At 41.6% G+C, this 16,513-nt stretch overlaps 1 protein-coding gene across 1 annotated transcript in view; it reads right to left on the bottom strand.

Moving 5' to 3' along the window:
- Positions 1 to 16,513, bottom strand: part of LOC123763726 (ionotropic receptor 93a-like) — a 132,500-nt gene that overhangs the window by 31,278 nt on the left and 84,709 nt on the right. The window contains exon 3 of the mRNA XM_069304175.1: positions 8,795 to 9,060. Within this exon, the coding sequence (XP_069160276.1) occupies positions 8,795 to 9,060 (266 nt within the window). The remainder of the gene's footprint in view (positions 1 to 8,794; positions 9,061 to 16,513) is intronic.

Genomic DNA, 16,513 nt, shown 5'->3' with positions numbered 1-16,513 from the left:
GCCAGAACTCACTTTTTGGCCTACTATGCAAGGCCCGATTTGCCTAATAAGCCAAGTTTTCATGAATTAATATATTTTCTCTAATTTTCTTCTTATGAAATGATAAAGCTACCCATTTCATTATGTATGAGGTAATTTTTTTTTTATTGGAGTTAAAATTAACGTAGATATATGACCGAACCTAACCAACCCTACCTAACCTAACCTAACCTATCTTCATAGGTTAGGTTAGGTTAGGTAGCCGAAAAAGTTAGGTTAGGTTAGGTTAGGTAGGTTAGGTAGTCGAAAAACAATTAATTCATGAAAACTTGGCTTATTAGGCAAATCGGGCCTTGCATAGTAGGCTGACAAGTGCGTTCTGGCTACTAGGTACGACATATATATATATATATATATATATATATATATATATATATATATATATATATATATATATATGACAATGTCAGACCATGGAGGAAAATGAAACAGGAATTTCCTTAAGGAAATTCCTGTTTCATTTTCCTCCGTGGTCTGACATTGTCACATTCTTAATCACGTGTTTATTTTCGTGATATACACACACATATATATATATATATATATATATATATATATATATATATATATATATATATATATATATATATATATATATATATATATATATATATATATATATAACTGAAAACTCACACCCCAGAAGTGACTCGAGTCCATACTCCCAGAAGCAACGCAACTGGTATGTACAAGACGCCTTAATCCACTTGACCATCACGACCGGACAAAATGAGGTGATAGCCGAGGCTATTTGAACCACCCCACCGACGGCACTCGGATAGTAATCTTGGGCATAGCATTTTACCAAATCACCTCATTCTTTGGGGCACACGTGAGGAACACAAATGCGAACAAGCCTGAATGGTCCCCAGGACAATATGCAACTGAAAACTCACACCCCAGAAGTGACTCGAACCCATACTCCCAGAAGCAACGCAACTGGTATGTACAAGACGCCTTAATCCACTTGACCATCACGACCGGACAAAATGAGGTGATAGCCGAGGCTATTTGAACCACCCCACCGCCGGCACTCGGATAGTAATCTTGGGCATAGCATTTTACCAAATCACCTCATTCTTTGGGGCACACGTGAGGAACACAAATGCGAACAAGCCTGAATGGTCCCCAGGACAATATGCAACTGAAAACTCACACCCCAGAAGTGACTCGAACCCATACTCCCAGAAGCAACGCAACTGGTATGTACAAGACGCCTTAATCCACTTGACCATCACGACCGGACAAAATGAGGTGATAGCCGAGGCTATTTGAACCACCCCACCGCCGGCACTCGGATAGAAATCTTGGGCATAGCATTTTACCAAATCACCTCATTCTTTGGGGCACACGTGAGGAACACAAATGCGAACAAGCCTGAATGGTGCCCAGGACAATATGCAACTGAAAACTCACACCCCAGAAGTGACTCGAACCCATACTCCCAGAAGCAACGCAACTGGTATGTACAAGACGCCTTAATCCACTTGACCATCACGACCGGACAAAATGAGGTGATAGCCGAGGCTATTTGAACCACCCCACCGCCGGCACTCGGATAGTAATCTTGGGCATAGCATTTTACCAAATCACCTCATTCTTTGCGGCACACGTGAGGAACACAAATGCGAACAAGCCTGAATGGTCCCCAAGACAATATGCAACTGAAAACTCACACCCCAGAAGTGACTCGAACCCATACTCCCAGAAGCAACGCAACTGGTATGTACAAGACGCCTTAATCCACTTGACCATCACGACCGGACAAAATGAGGTGATAGCCGAGGCTATTTGAACCACCCCACCGCCGGCACTCGGATAGTAACGCCGGCACTCATTTTGTCCGGTCGTGATGGTCAAGTGGATTAAGGCGTCTTGTACATACCAGTTGCGTTGCTTCTGGGAGTATGGGTTCGAGTCACTTCTGGGGTGTGAGTTTTCAGTTGCATATTGTCCTGGGGACCATTCAGGCTTGTTCGCATTTGTGTTCCTCACGTGTGCCCCAAAGAATGAGGTGATTTGGTAAAATGCTATGCCCAAGATTACTATCCGAGTGCCGGCGGTGGGGTGGTTCAAATAGCCTCGGCTATCACCTCATTTTGTCCGGTCGTGATGGTCAAGTGGATTAAGGCGTCTTGTACATACCAGTTGCGTTGCTTCTGGGAGTATGGGTTCGAGTTACTTCTGGGGTGTGAGTTTTCAGTTGCATATTGTCCTGGGGACCATTCAGGCTTGTTCGCATATATATATATATATATATATATATATATATATATATATATATATATATATATATATATATATATATATATATATATATATATATATATATATATATATATGTCGTACCTAGTAGCCAGAACGCACTTCTCAGCCTACTGTTCAAGGCCCGATTTGCCTAAAAAGCCAAGTTTTCCTGAAATAATATATTTTCTCTAATTTTTTTCTTATGAAATGATAAAGCTACCCATTTCATTATGTATGAGGTCAATTTTTTTTATTGGAGTTAAAATTAACGTAGATATATGACCGAACCTAACCAACCCTACCTAACCTAACCTATCCTATCTTTATAGGTTAGGTTAGGTTAGGTAGCAGAAAAAGTTAGGTTAGGTTAGGTTAGGTAGGTTAGTTAGTCGAAAAAACATTATTTCATGAAAACTTGGCTTATTAGGCAAATCGGGCCTTGCATAGTAGGCTGAGAAGTGCGTTCTGGCTACTAGGTACGACATATATATATATATATATATATATATATATATATATATATATATATATATATATATATATATATATATATATATATATATATATATATATATATATATATATATATATGTTGTACCTAGTAGACAGAACGCACTTTTTGGCCTACTATGCAAGGCCCGATTTGCCTAATAAGCGAAGTTTTCATGAATTAATATATTTTCTCTAATTTTTTTCTTATGAAATGATAAAGCTACCCATTTCATTATGTATGAGGTCAATTTTTTTTATTGGAGTTAAAATTAACGTAGATATATGACCGAACCTAACCAACCCTACCTAACCTAACCTAACCTATCTTTATAGGTTAGGTTAGGTTAGGTAGCCGAAAAAGTTAGGTTAGGTTTGGTTAGGTAGGTTAGGTAGTCGAAAAGCAATTAGTTCATGAAAACTTGGCTTATTAGGCAAATCGGGCCTTGCATAGTAGGCTGAGAAGTGCGTTCTGGCTACAAGGTACGACATATATATATATATATATATATATATATATATATATATATATATATATATATATGTTGTACCTAGTAGCCAGAACTCACTTTTTGGCCTACTATTCAAGGCCCGATTTGCCTAATAAGCCAAGTTTTCCTGAATCAATATATTTTTTCTAATTTTTTTCTTATGAAATGATAAAGCTACCCATTTCATTATGTATGAGGTAAATTTTTTTTTATTGGAGTTAAAATTAACGTAGATATATGACCGAACCTAACCAACCCTACCTAACCTAACCTAACCTATCTTTATAGGTTAGGTTTGGTTAGGTAGCCGAAAAAGTTAGGTTAGGTTAGGTTAGGTAGGTTAGGTAGTCGAAAAACAATGAATTCATGAAAACTTGGCTTATTAGGCAAATTGGGCCTTGCATATTAGGCCGAGAAGTGCGTTCTGGCTACTAGGTACGACATATATATATATATATATATATATATATATATATATATATATATATATATATATATATATATATATATATATATATATGTATGTATAAAGGGTACCACCTCTGGTGCAGGTGTAGGGACCCATAGCCTCGGAGAAGAAAATAAAGAGTACTCAGAGAAGACCTTGTGGATCCTCACTGAACACTTTGATATTTTCTTCTCCTACCACCCCTATTCTTTTGGTATGTATGTATATTTATCTTACTTTATTTGAAAATGTCATTACACAAAAAAAGTTACAATATTGATTTCATGCAGGGTACAAGGCTGCTTGTCACAAGTTGAACAGCTCCTCCAGCTCCTCAGATGGCGGGCAGGAACCGTGGATGCAGTGAGCATTTCCTCTCTGAATTGCCACACTAAGGCGCTGAAAAAGTAAACTGCCAGCTCCAGGGTCTCTAGTTGTTTCGATTAGCTTAGACCCCAACTCCTTCAAAAAGCTAGCAGCACTTTTACCCCAGGCACCAAGTGTCTCTGAGGCAATGGGGACAAAATTGTAGTGGTGCTCAAGGTCTCTATATTTACGTGACTTGGCCGCTTCCCGGTGAATGGCAGCTCCTCCTGCTTGTGTAGCACTGAAGTCAACATAGGTATTGGCTAAAGTTGAAACGCAAGTGTAGTCCCACACCAACTGTCTACCATTCTTCCAGGGGTTCACCGTGATTCCGTCTGGGCGACCGACAGGCTCGTCAGAGTTGCGGGACATTAGGTAACGGGGCTCTCTCTCTGCTGGACAACCGGCTGTTGTAAGGCTTCTCTTAATAATGTCATTGACCTCGCTGTGTCTTGCATGCCATCCTCCTGTCCTTTGGCAGAGAAGGCCATGCCGTCCGTATCTGTCGGCCTCCCCCTCGCCGCAAATACACCTGTATTAGGTGTGGATTGGGGCAGCGAGGCGGAGAGCAATGGCAATTCGGGGGGGCCTGCGGTGAGAGACGGGTGCCGGTTGCTGACATTGGGGTTGCTAATAGGAAATAACCTGCATGTGGAGCTGCTACAGCTCTAAGTCGGGCAGTGTCATGTGGTGTTGTCGCAGCTTCTAGCAAAGTCGCAACTTCTTGGTCGGCAATGGGGCGATCCCAGCTGGATTGCTTATGGGCTTCAGAAGGAGGTGGGTGGGGTGCTGGTCCTGCGAGAGAGACCCATTTGGTTGTGCAGTCTGTAAAGGTGGGATCATGTACCCCTGCCTGTTGAACTAGGTGCTCAGCTAGGATTTCCTTCACCAAGTTGTCAGACCCCACTGAAGAGGACAGGAACGCTGGTACAGCAATTTGTGTTGCTGTGTGCACGCCAAGGCCCCCCGAGTCTAACAGGAAGGGAGGCCTGTTTCCACTGTAAGTCGCTGAGAGAAAGATTGAGGGCTTTTTCTAGTGTTGATTTCAGCAAGCTGTCGTACTCTTCTAATTTAATATTGTTGAAAGATGGCGAACATCTTAGAAAGTAGGTGAGCCTGGGGAGGGACAAGCATCTGGTGATGAGGTAAAGTGCATCATGAGCATCGATGTCTTCAATCCTCTCGTTCATCCTCTTCAGGTCAGTGATCTTCTTACCAAGGACCCCGTCGATGGCATTCCTTCCAAGAGGAGCACCTAGGAGTGTGCTGTCCTCAGGGTTGGTTGAATGAATGTCAGGCAAAACAACCTTTATTTGCTCTATTATGTGCTGGTTGGTGGAGGTTATTTCGCATTTGGAAGGGTTCAGGGTGAGGCCTTGGCTTGCTCCTTGCTCCTGAATTATTCTTATGTCGTCCAAGAGTGAGGCTGGGGAGCCAGCTAGAGTACCATCATCCAAAAACCAAATGTTGAGCTCATTGGACAGGTTATCGGTGACTTCCTTGATAACTAGACAGAAAAGAAAAGGAGCAAGGGGGTCACCTTGTTGGACACCTTCTTGTGATTCAATTTCATGTTCCCCAAAAAGCAGAGTTAGAGTCTTGCTGTAGCATGAGTTTACAAACGGGTAGAGGGAAGGAAAAAGGCGTTGAAATGCACTGAGTACTGCATCCCTTCTAACCAGATTGAAAGCATTTTTGAAGTCCAGCTTTATCAGGGCTTTTTCATTCGTAATGTTGGCAATGTAGGCTCTAGCTGCATGAACCGCTGCCTCACACCCTTGGGGAATGCCAAACCCAAGCTGTTTTGGCTTCAGCATGTCAGCTGCTGCCTGACTAAGGCTGCTCTAGCAGCAGCCTTAGCGACGAGACGCCGGAGTGAATTGCCCACAGCTATCGGTCTGATTCCTCCATCTTTTTTCCTCATGGCACAGAGGGTAGCGCCAAAAAAGAGAGGCCGTATGGTCTCTGGTATGTTGCCAGCTAGACATGTGTTGGCGAATCTAGTTAGTTCCACCAGGAGGCCCTGTGCAATGTCTCCTAGTGCAGGGTTAAGCATTTGTTTGATGTGGTTGGGTCTTAGTCCTGTGAACCCACCTGCTGATCCTGGTGGGAAGGATAAAGCTGCTTTATGTACCATGGATTCGAGCACACACAGGGGTTCTGCTCTGGTGACACCGACTAGGGGAACACTGTCGTCACGAGGAGCTCTGGGTGGGTGTTTTTCCCTCAGGGCTTGTGCTGTATGGGCATCCCTGGTGGCAACTGTGTCTTCACTGGTGATGACTCTGATCGCCCCTATTGTGTTGCCTTCTTCTATTTTCTTGCTGACTGTTGCTCTGATTTTGGATGCCTCGGTTCTGCTGTTGATACCTTTCCTGCCATGTGTGTTTTTGGCACGGGTGGGGAGGGGTGCCTGGTTGTCCTCTCTAGGAAAACTGTTTATAACCATAATGACCGACGAAGCTAATGATTTGTCTCTCCTTGCAGGGACAGCTAGGCATATGTTTCCAAACAGGAGAAGGTTGCGCCATGCTTGGATAGTTCCGGGGGAGTCATTGACCTCTTTCAAGAGGCTGGATAGTTTCGCTGCTGCCTGGGGCCGGGCAGCTTTGGGGATGTGCTGCAAGGTTCCAACCGATGTTGCTTTGATGGCTTCTAGTAGATTCTCAGTCGAAATGAAGAAATATATATATATATATATATATATATATATATATATATATATATATATATATATATATATATATATATATATAAATATATATATATATATATATATATATATATATATATATATATATATATAAATATATATATATATATATATATATATATATATATATATATATATATATATATATATATATATATATATGTATATCACTGGAAACTCACACCCCAAGAGTGACTCGAACCCATACTACCAGAAGCAATGCAACTTATGTACAGGATCCCTTAACCACTCGACCAACACGCCCAGACAAAAGGGGATGGTAGCCGAGGCTATTTCCTCGGATATATATATATATATATATATATATATATATATATATATATATATATATATATATATATATATATATATATATATATATATATATATATATATATATATATATATATATATATGTATATATATATATATATATATATATATATATATATATATACATATAAATATATATATATATATATATACATATATATATTTATATATATATATATATATATATATATATATATATATATGTATATATATATATATATATATATATATATATATATATATATATATATATATATATATATATATATGTATATATATATATATATATATATATATATATATATATATCACTAAGAACTCTTTGACCCGGCCAGGATTCGAACCCATGCCCTCCAGGATCACCCCTAAACGTACACAGTACCGTGACCACCGCACCAATGATCGTCTATTAAGGCGTCTTGTATATACCAGTTGCGTTGCTCCTGGCAGTATGGGTTCGAGTCACTTCTGGGGTGAGTTTTCAGTCGCATATAGTCCTGGGGACCATTCAGGCTTGTTCGCATTTGTGTTCCTCACGTGTGCCCCAAAGAATGAGGTGATTTGATAAAATGCTATGCCCAAGATTACCATCCGAGTGCCGGCGGGGAAGTGGTTCAAATAGCTTCGGCTATCACTTCCTTTTGTCCTGTCATGATGGTCAAGCGGATTAAGGCGTCCTGTAGATACGAATTGCGTTGCTCCTGGCAGTATAGGTTCGAGTCACTTCTGGGGTGTGAGATTTTAGTCGCATATAGCCCTGGGGACCATTAAGGCTTGTTCGCATATATATATATATATATATATATATATATATATATATATATATATATATATATATATATATATATTTATATATATATATATATATATATATATATATATATATATATATATATATGTCGTACCTAGTAGCCAGAACTCACTTCTCAGCCTACTATGCAAGGCCCGATTTGCCTAATAAGACAAGTTTTACTAAATTATTATATTTTCTCTAATTTTTTTCTTATGAAATGATAAAGCTACCCATTTCATTATGTATGAGGTCAATTTTTTTTTATTGGAGTTCAAATTAACGTAGATATATGACCGAACCTAACCAACCCTTCCTAACCTAACCTAACCAATCTTTATAGGTTAGGTTAGGTTAGGTAGCCGAAAACGTTAGGTTAGGTTAGGTTAGGTAGGTTAGGTTGGCGAAAAAACATTAATTCATGAAAACTAGGCTTATTAGGCAAATCGGGCCTTGCATATTAGGCAAAGAAGTGAGTTCTGGCTACTAGGTACGACATATATATATATATATATATATATATATATATATATATATATATATATATATATATATATATATATATATATATATATATATATATATATACATATATATATGATAATAAACATAATAATTATTTTTATATCTTATATAAAATATGTCAATAAGTTGAAATATTAAATTTAAACTTCAATACACATTTTTTATTAAATAAATGGCAAACAAATAAAAAAATCAGTAAATACGTGTTCACGTTATACAAGTGTAAATGTACTAAACAAGTGTGTATTACTTAATAAAATGTTCCAATTTAATATGGTATGAACGTTGCATGAAGTGCACAACAGAATTTGGGTCATATCATAAATTCCGTACAGTGAACATCATAGTCTCACCTCTCTATTTCCCTGACGAGGCCTTCCACATTCTCCGGTCGTGGAGGGTAGCTGGGTTGCGTGAGGGAGGCAGTGAGGTTACTGCGGTAAGCTGTACCCAAGATGAAGACTGCCATCAACCACACAGCTACTATTAAGCTGCTGGAGCCTCTAGGGACATGTCCTCTTGTGAACCCTTGGCCAAACAGCGTGCCAATTACTGCTTGCACTATCTCTCCGGAACCCAGAGTTCTGCAACTGGTCTTCCACACTTCTGTTTTGGTGATCTAGAATACCGTAGACTTTTCTGTGGTTTAACATCCTTTACAGTATTTTGAAGTGAGTCTCTCCTCCTTAAGCAATATTTTATAAAATATTCTGGAATCTTAATGATTTATTTGTAATTTTTGAACTAGTAAGTAACATTTCTTGTTTAAAGAGGTTTTTAAGAACCACCTGTATGTAATCCATAAACACAAATGGAACATCTACCATTGTCCTAAGATTATTTGCGATTCATTATTTATTTATCTTTTGAATATGCATTAAAAACAGTATTCATATTTTCTCTACGACAAATGCATTTTAATGACTACATTACTGATCATGACTAGACGTAAACAACCTCTATATACAAACCTTCATTGAATTTTTATTTGATGTCGAGAATTTTGGATTCTCATGATGTACTGATTAGGGGAGTGGGAGACGTTGTTTCCAATTCTAGTGGTAAACTAGTGCCTTACTTAGTCTCGAGACATATGCGAAATTCACTTCCTTAACAATAAGTTTGAAATAATATTTAACACAAAATTATTAAAATGCCAAGTACTTTGGGAAGTTAGGTTACAACACCAGCACTCGGTGGTGTCCGATCTCGTCGCTTCTAGTACCGGGTAACCCTTGACCCTACACTAACAATAGAGGGTACACAGTGATCCCTATACCAACAGTACTAGGTACCCACTGACCCAAAACCAACTGCAGTGGGTACTTAGTGACCCCCTATATAAACAGTAATGTATCCCCATTGAACCTACACCAACAGTAATAGGTAGCCCTTGACACCAACACCAGCAGTAAAGAGAATCCTTTCGCTACTCCTTCATCATTAGTGGGTAGCCCTTCACCACTCCTTCATTAGAATTAGGTACCTATTGGCTGCTTCTTAAACAGTTGTGTGAACCCCTTTCCTGCACCTTCCATAATAGTAGGTGGCCCTTGACAAGTCTTTCAAAACAAGTTGGTAGCCCTTGATCACTCCTAAGTCAGAAGTTGGTAGCCAATCACCAGTCCTTAAACTGTAGTGGATAGCCCTTGACCACTCCTTCAACGGCAGTGAGTAACTATTAATGACTCCTTCATCAGTAGTGGGTAGCCCTTGACCACTCCTTCATCAGTAGCGGATAGCCCTTGATCACTCCTTCATCATTAGTGGGTAGCCTTTGACCACTCCTTCATCAGTAGAGGGTAGCCCTTGACAACTCCTTCATCAGTAGAGGGTAGCCCTTGACCACTCCTTCATCAGTAGAGGGTAGCCCTTGACCACTCCTTCATCAGTAGAGGGTAGCCCTTGACCACTCCTTCATCAGTAGAGGGTAGCCCTTGACCACTCCTTCATCAGTAGAGGGCAGCCCTTGACTACTCCTTCAACAGAATTGGGTAAACCTTGTGAGGGAATGGAAATTCCCTCAGCTAGTTTTCTAGTTTCTAGATTAGGCTAGAGTGTAGGGTGAACTCTAGACAAGAAGTTTTCAAACTACATGCACTTGTGTGATGTTGGTTGAAAGCTTATGCTTAGGGCTATCTTTTAAGCCTAGTCATGAGTCTGTCACTGCTCTGTAGAGAGAGTTACAGAATCCTGTTTTCTGGGAAATAGGACTTGAGAGTGTGAGGTGCAGGTGGGTACTTTACTAGCCAACGGTTTTAGAGGTGGGGGGACAGAGAGGTGAACGTCACCTCCCAAACCTAGGCCTCCCCAGCCTTATGACGTCTTGGGACGCCTCAAGGCATCTCGTCTGTGATTCGTCTAGGCATCTCAGCCTCGAGGTGATGTTTAGGCGCGAACGGCTGTAATTGGAAGCGGCACGATTGGCTGTGCCGGCTTTGCTTTGATTGGTCAAGACAAGGTGGGGGGAGACGGGCATTTTGTGTTTCCCTGGCCAGTCAAATCTTCAGTCTAGAGGCGGGATCAAGCGGGCTGGATGCTCAGGAGGTGGGGGTGGCGTGTCTGCCACCTCCACCACTGTTAATCGTTGTGTTATCCTTATTACTCATCGCGCACAGTAATCCTGCCATCGTGGATCATGTCTGGATCCAATTTGCGTGATCTTGTGCCACGGAGTAAGGAAGGAACTGTGTAATAACTCTAAAGACATGTGCTCAACCATGAGGCCCCAGGCATGCCTCGTGGTGTATCAGATGTGGTTGCTCACATCTGATGAGTTGTCTCCTCTAAGATAACTGGCAAGTGGTAGAATTAGGCAGGGCTATCTAGTGTTCATGGGAGCGTAATATTTGGGAAATTACAGGCCCTGTTGGACTTTGAAAATCCACCTTGCCGTGTCCGCCATGTTGTATCGCCCGCCATTATCACTCCCGGTGTATGAGCAAGCCTGCTCATGGTGAGTGTGGGGGTGTGAATGAATGTTCCACATACGTTGGGTACGCCTGAGGCCTTCAGCCCGCCAAGGTTCCCAGGTGCGCACCGCTCCCTGGCCAGACACCGTGGGGCAACGTGATGGCCACACCGTGGCCACACGCCTGTGGGCCACACCAGCCACCCTACGCGCCACCTCGTCCTGGGTGGAGCGCGGCGATTGTCTCGTGCTACCCCGTGGCCATCCCTTAGGGCCACGTGGTGGCTACATGTCCTGGCCACCCCCTAGGGCCACGCTATGGCTACACATGCCTTGGCCTTCCCCTTAGGCAACGCTATGACCACACATGCCTTGGCCACCCCCTTGGGCCACGCTATGGCCACACATCTTGAGGTTATCTTGATATGATTTCGGGGCTTTAGTGTCCCCGCGGTCCGGTCCTCGACCAGGCCTCCACCCCCAGGAAGCAGCCCGTGACAGCTGACTAACTCCCAGGTACCTATTTACTGCTAGGTAACAGGGGCATTCAGGGTGAAAGAAACTTTGCCCATTTGTTTCTGCCTCGTGCGGGAATCGAACCCGCGCCACAGAATTACGAGTCCTGCGCGCTATCCACCAGGCTACGAGGCCCTCAAACGAGGCACATGCCTTGGCCTTGGCCACACCTAGTCGACGCACATGGGAGCGAGCTAGGTATTCTTCTGCAGGTGAGTCTGTGACCGGGGGAATGAATGTAAGGAGAGTGGTAATGTGAGTACTCATTATTATGTAATTTTACAGTGTCTCAGGACTAATGTTAAATCCGGTACCAGCTGTGTTGTCCCATAGCGCCTGCCAGGCGAGGGAAGCAGCTGAGAGGCAGCTGTCTGTACTGACGTCCAGGTGACTGTCTGTGATGTGACGTGATGGTGTATGTTATACACAGAACCACACATGTAGATGTATTTTGTGTGTAGACTGACTCGAGTATGAAAATCGGTCAGTGTAGATATTTCTATCATATGAGTGATTGTTGATATGTCGATTCAATTTATATCGTTCAGAGTCAAGATTAATGCCATGTAGACGCATGTTAATTATGTCATGGCAGAGGTAGGCAGGCCAGTGTAGTAAGGTTGTCAGAGGACACCCTGAGGTCTGTATAATTATGTAGTAATTACTCTAATGATATAATTTATATATATGTGTAATTTTATGATGCATGATGGGTAGCTATTTGATTTATGATCATTGATTAGTGTGTACCATTTCCATGTGTTTCATTTGCATGTATATTATTACGGTGTTGTGTGATAAGTCAGTAATTGTGACCGTTGACTGATTGCATAGTGATGTCATTAGCATGTGGGGTATGCCGGCGGCATCATTATGTTTGTAAGTTTGGGCAGTGTTGTTGTTTGGTATACGTTATATTACTGCCTTAGGCACTGTGTTGTTGATTTAAGGAGACCTCTTTAATTATTCAGGGGAATTCACAGTAATTAATGAGAGAGCAAGCAATTGATTGGTTAATCTGCCTAATTATGAGAATTAGTGTCAGCTGTCAGTATAGCGACGGTGTCTTATATTAAAGTAAATTGTTTTGCTAGAGTAGTGATTCCACACAGTAGTTCCTTGGACTGTTGCAAGATTAGAGGGAGCAGTAATGTACGTATACTTTTGTGTTGCCAAACCGTGTGTCATTACTGTGAGGGTACAGTTATTATCGTGTTGCAGAGGGCTGTAACCGTATGTGGGCTGTGCATTTATTGTGTTATGCCACTGTAAGTGTGACCTATGTAACCTGGGGTTACTTTGTGTTTCTTTAAGTTGTGTTGATGACTTAAGGATTCAGTGAGATTAATTTGACGTTAATTGGGGTAATTAACGTCATGAGGGGTTGTACATTACTTCATGAGAGAGTTGTTAAGGGAGACAGTGATGAGCTTGTTGAGATACGTTTCAAGTGCAATTAATTGTCCGTTTGGCAACTAATTGACCACTCTAGCTAATTGTGTAATTAGCATTCTCATCATGAATTCACTTAGTGGGGAGGAACTGTCAAGGTCTGACAGTATTTGTGTTAACGTAATTTGCTCGAGACTAATTAATAGCAATTAGTGGCTCATGATAATTAGTGGATTAATTAACGTCAAAGGTCTTGATGACTCGGTAAAGCGAGGTCATGGAGCTAGCATAACTCGTTGAATTAATCATATCCTGTTTGGTGACAATGGATTAAGATGCACTCATGTTAATTAGGGTAATTAACACCTCGTCCGTGAATTCATAGTGTTTCATGAAACCTGCTTAAGCGGAGTGAGACGTATTTATGTATGATTAATTATAGGTCCTAGTCCTGGTGACAGTTAATTAATTGTTCGGGGTTAATTAGGATAATTAACGCTCATTAAAGTAAAGTTTGACATAGACTGTTGAGAAGCTACCAAGGTAGTGGTAGGCTTAGTTAACGTTACTCGATGGGGATTTAATTAGTTGTCCGTTTGACATTAATTAGGAATTACTCAATGAAAACTTGAAGGATTCAAGTGTGATATAATTTAAGAGACTTTCAGTTATTGTTAACAAGAGGACTTGTGTTAAGAGAGACAAGTATTTGTGATTAATGTAAAGTACTTTGTTGCTGACTGCTGTGAACAGTCAATTAACGTAATTAATCACATAATAAATTTTGAAATTTGATTAAGGCAATTTCTTTTGTTTATCGTCTGGAGACGAGAGTAAAGTAACTTGGGGATTACTGAAGAAGTGTCTCAGAATCCCACCTTGCCTGGCTTTGTTTACGTTTGTAACTTCTTGCAGGGAGTTGCAAAGAGTGTTCACATTAGGTTGTGATAGGGGGAGTCAGTGTTGGACTACCCGCCTAGGTACGTGGGTATCTCGCCTGGAGGATTGGAGGACCCGTAAGATTGTGATTATAGTAGCTGGTCACCGTGAAGCCGTGACAATATTGATTGCAAGCTTGCGTCATCGGTGGGCATCATTGTTCAGTTAGTTCATTTAGTCAGCCCGAAGTGTCAGCAAGATGGAGACTGCTGTTATTTCTCGAGGGGCTGTTGAATAGCTGTGTTGCAAGTGCCACTGGATGGACAGTAACGTAACGAATCACTCACTGTTGTGTAAATTTAGTCTTGTGAATTATTTGTTTGCAATAATGTGTCGTCAGTGGACACACCTGTGTTCAGGTTAGTTCAATATGCAGCCGCAGAGCAATGGACCGGAGTCGTTGCTATTTAGCTGTTGTTGTAGTGCCACTTGATGGATATTAACGTAATGTAAACTCGATGTTGTAGTAGTTTAGTCTCTTGTCAATAATTTTTTTTTATAGAAAACGGTCTTTGATGTCAACCTTTCAACCATTCTTTTCCACCCATGTTCTGCTTTATACGATTGTCTGTAAATGTGATCTTTTTCTAATGACGGCTGTTCTTGAGAAATTCGAATTCCAATTCATAGCGCCACACATCAAAGTCAAATTTGGTGTGAGAACCCGTCGGTTACCCTTTATTGGTTTTAACGTCCTTTTTTAACTAGGAGGAACCAGCGGCCTAAGTGGACAAGTTTTCACCCTAGTGGTGGGAGCCTGGCGGTTTGCTCCCGCTTTTCCTTTTTCTATTGGTCTCATGCTTAGAGTAGAAATATCTGCAGTGTGCAGTTCTTTATGATTGAGGTCCACCTCCTAAGGGAGGCAAGTGTAGAAAAAAAATCTCACAGACCTTAACCATATCTTCAACAATAGTGGTTAGCCTTTGACCACTCCTTCAACAGTAGTGGGCAGCCCATGACCACTCCTTCAACAGTAGTGGGCAGCCCATGACCACTCTTCAACAGTAGTGGGTAGCCCTTGACCACCCCTTCAACAGTAGTGGGCAGCCCTTGACCACTCTTCAACAGTAGTGGGTAGCCCTTGACCACTCTTCAACAGTAGTGGGTAGCCCTTGACCACTCTTCAACAGTAGTGGGTAGCCCTTGACCACTCCTTCAACAGTAGTGGGCAGCCCTTGACCACTCTTCAACAGTAGTGGGTAGCCCTTGACCACTCTTCAACAGTAGTGGGTAGCCCTTGACCACTCTTCAACAGTAGTGGGCAGCCCTTGACCACTCCTTCAACAGTAGTGGGCAGCCCTTGACCACTCCTTCAACAGTAGTGGGCAGCCCATGACCAATCCTTCAACAGTAGTGGGCAGCCCATGACCAATCCTTCAACAGAAGTGGGCAGCCCATGACCAATCCTTCAACAGTAGTGGGCGACACTTGACCACTCTTCAACAGTAGTGGGTAGCCCTTGACCACTCCTTCAACAGTAGTGGGCAGCCCTTGACCACTCTTCAACAGTAGTGGGTAGCCCTTGACCCCTCTTTTAACAGTAGTGGTTAACCTTTGCCCACTCCTTTACCATTACTGGGAACCCGTTTACCTTTCACAATCAATAGTGGGAATTATGTGAACCCTATGTCAACAGTACTTGGTACCCTTAACCCTACACCAGCAATAGTGGGTACTCAATGAACCTTATACCAACAGTACTGGGTACCCATTTATCCTTCTTCAACAGTAGTTGGTACCCCTTGACCACTACACCAGCAGGAGAGAGAATCCCTTCACAACTTTTTCAACAGTAGTGGTTGAACCACGTGTTCATAAGTAATTGGAAGCCCTTGACTACTCCTTCAACAGTAGTGAATAACCGTTCACCACTCCTTCAACTGTGGTGGGAGTTCCTTGACCACTTCTTCTTGAGAATTGGATAGCCCTTCACAACTTGATCATTAGTGGATAGCCCTTCACGATTTCATCAACAGAAATGTGTAGAAATCTTTCTTAAATAGTGTGTACACCTTGACCAATATTTTAACATTAGTATGTAACCCTTGACCACTTCTTCATCAGTAGTGTGTACCGTATGACTAATTCAACGGGAGTGGGTGGTCTTGATCACTCCTTAAAGAGAAGAGGGAAGTACTGAAAACTCCTTCAACAGGGGTGGATATATAAAAGAGAGGGATAGTAAGAGAGTGAGATAGAAAGTGACAGGGAGAGAGATAGAGAAACAGGTAAGAAACAGATAAACAGAAAGAGAGTGAGAAAAAGAGGAGAGAGAGAGAGAGAGAGAGAGAGAGAGAGAGAGAGAGAGAGAGAG

This window comes from Procambarus clarkii, chromosome 52, assembly GCF_040958095.1.
Source record: "Procambarus clarkii isolate CNS0578487 chromosome 52, FALCON_Pclarkii_2.0, whole genome shotgun sequence".
NCBI classification, from domain to species: Eukaryota; Metazoa; Arthropoda; class Malacostraca; order Decapoda; family Cambaridae; genus Procambarus; species Procambarus clarkii.
The sequence above is the reverse complement of the archived record's forward strand: the minus strand, read 5'-3'. Positions and strand labels throughout refer to the sequence as shown.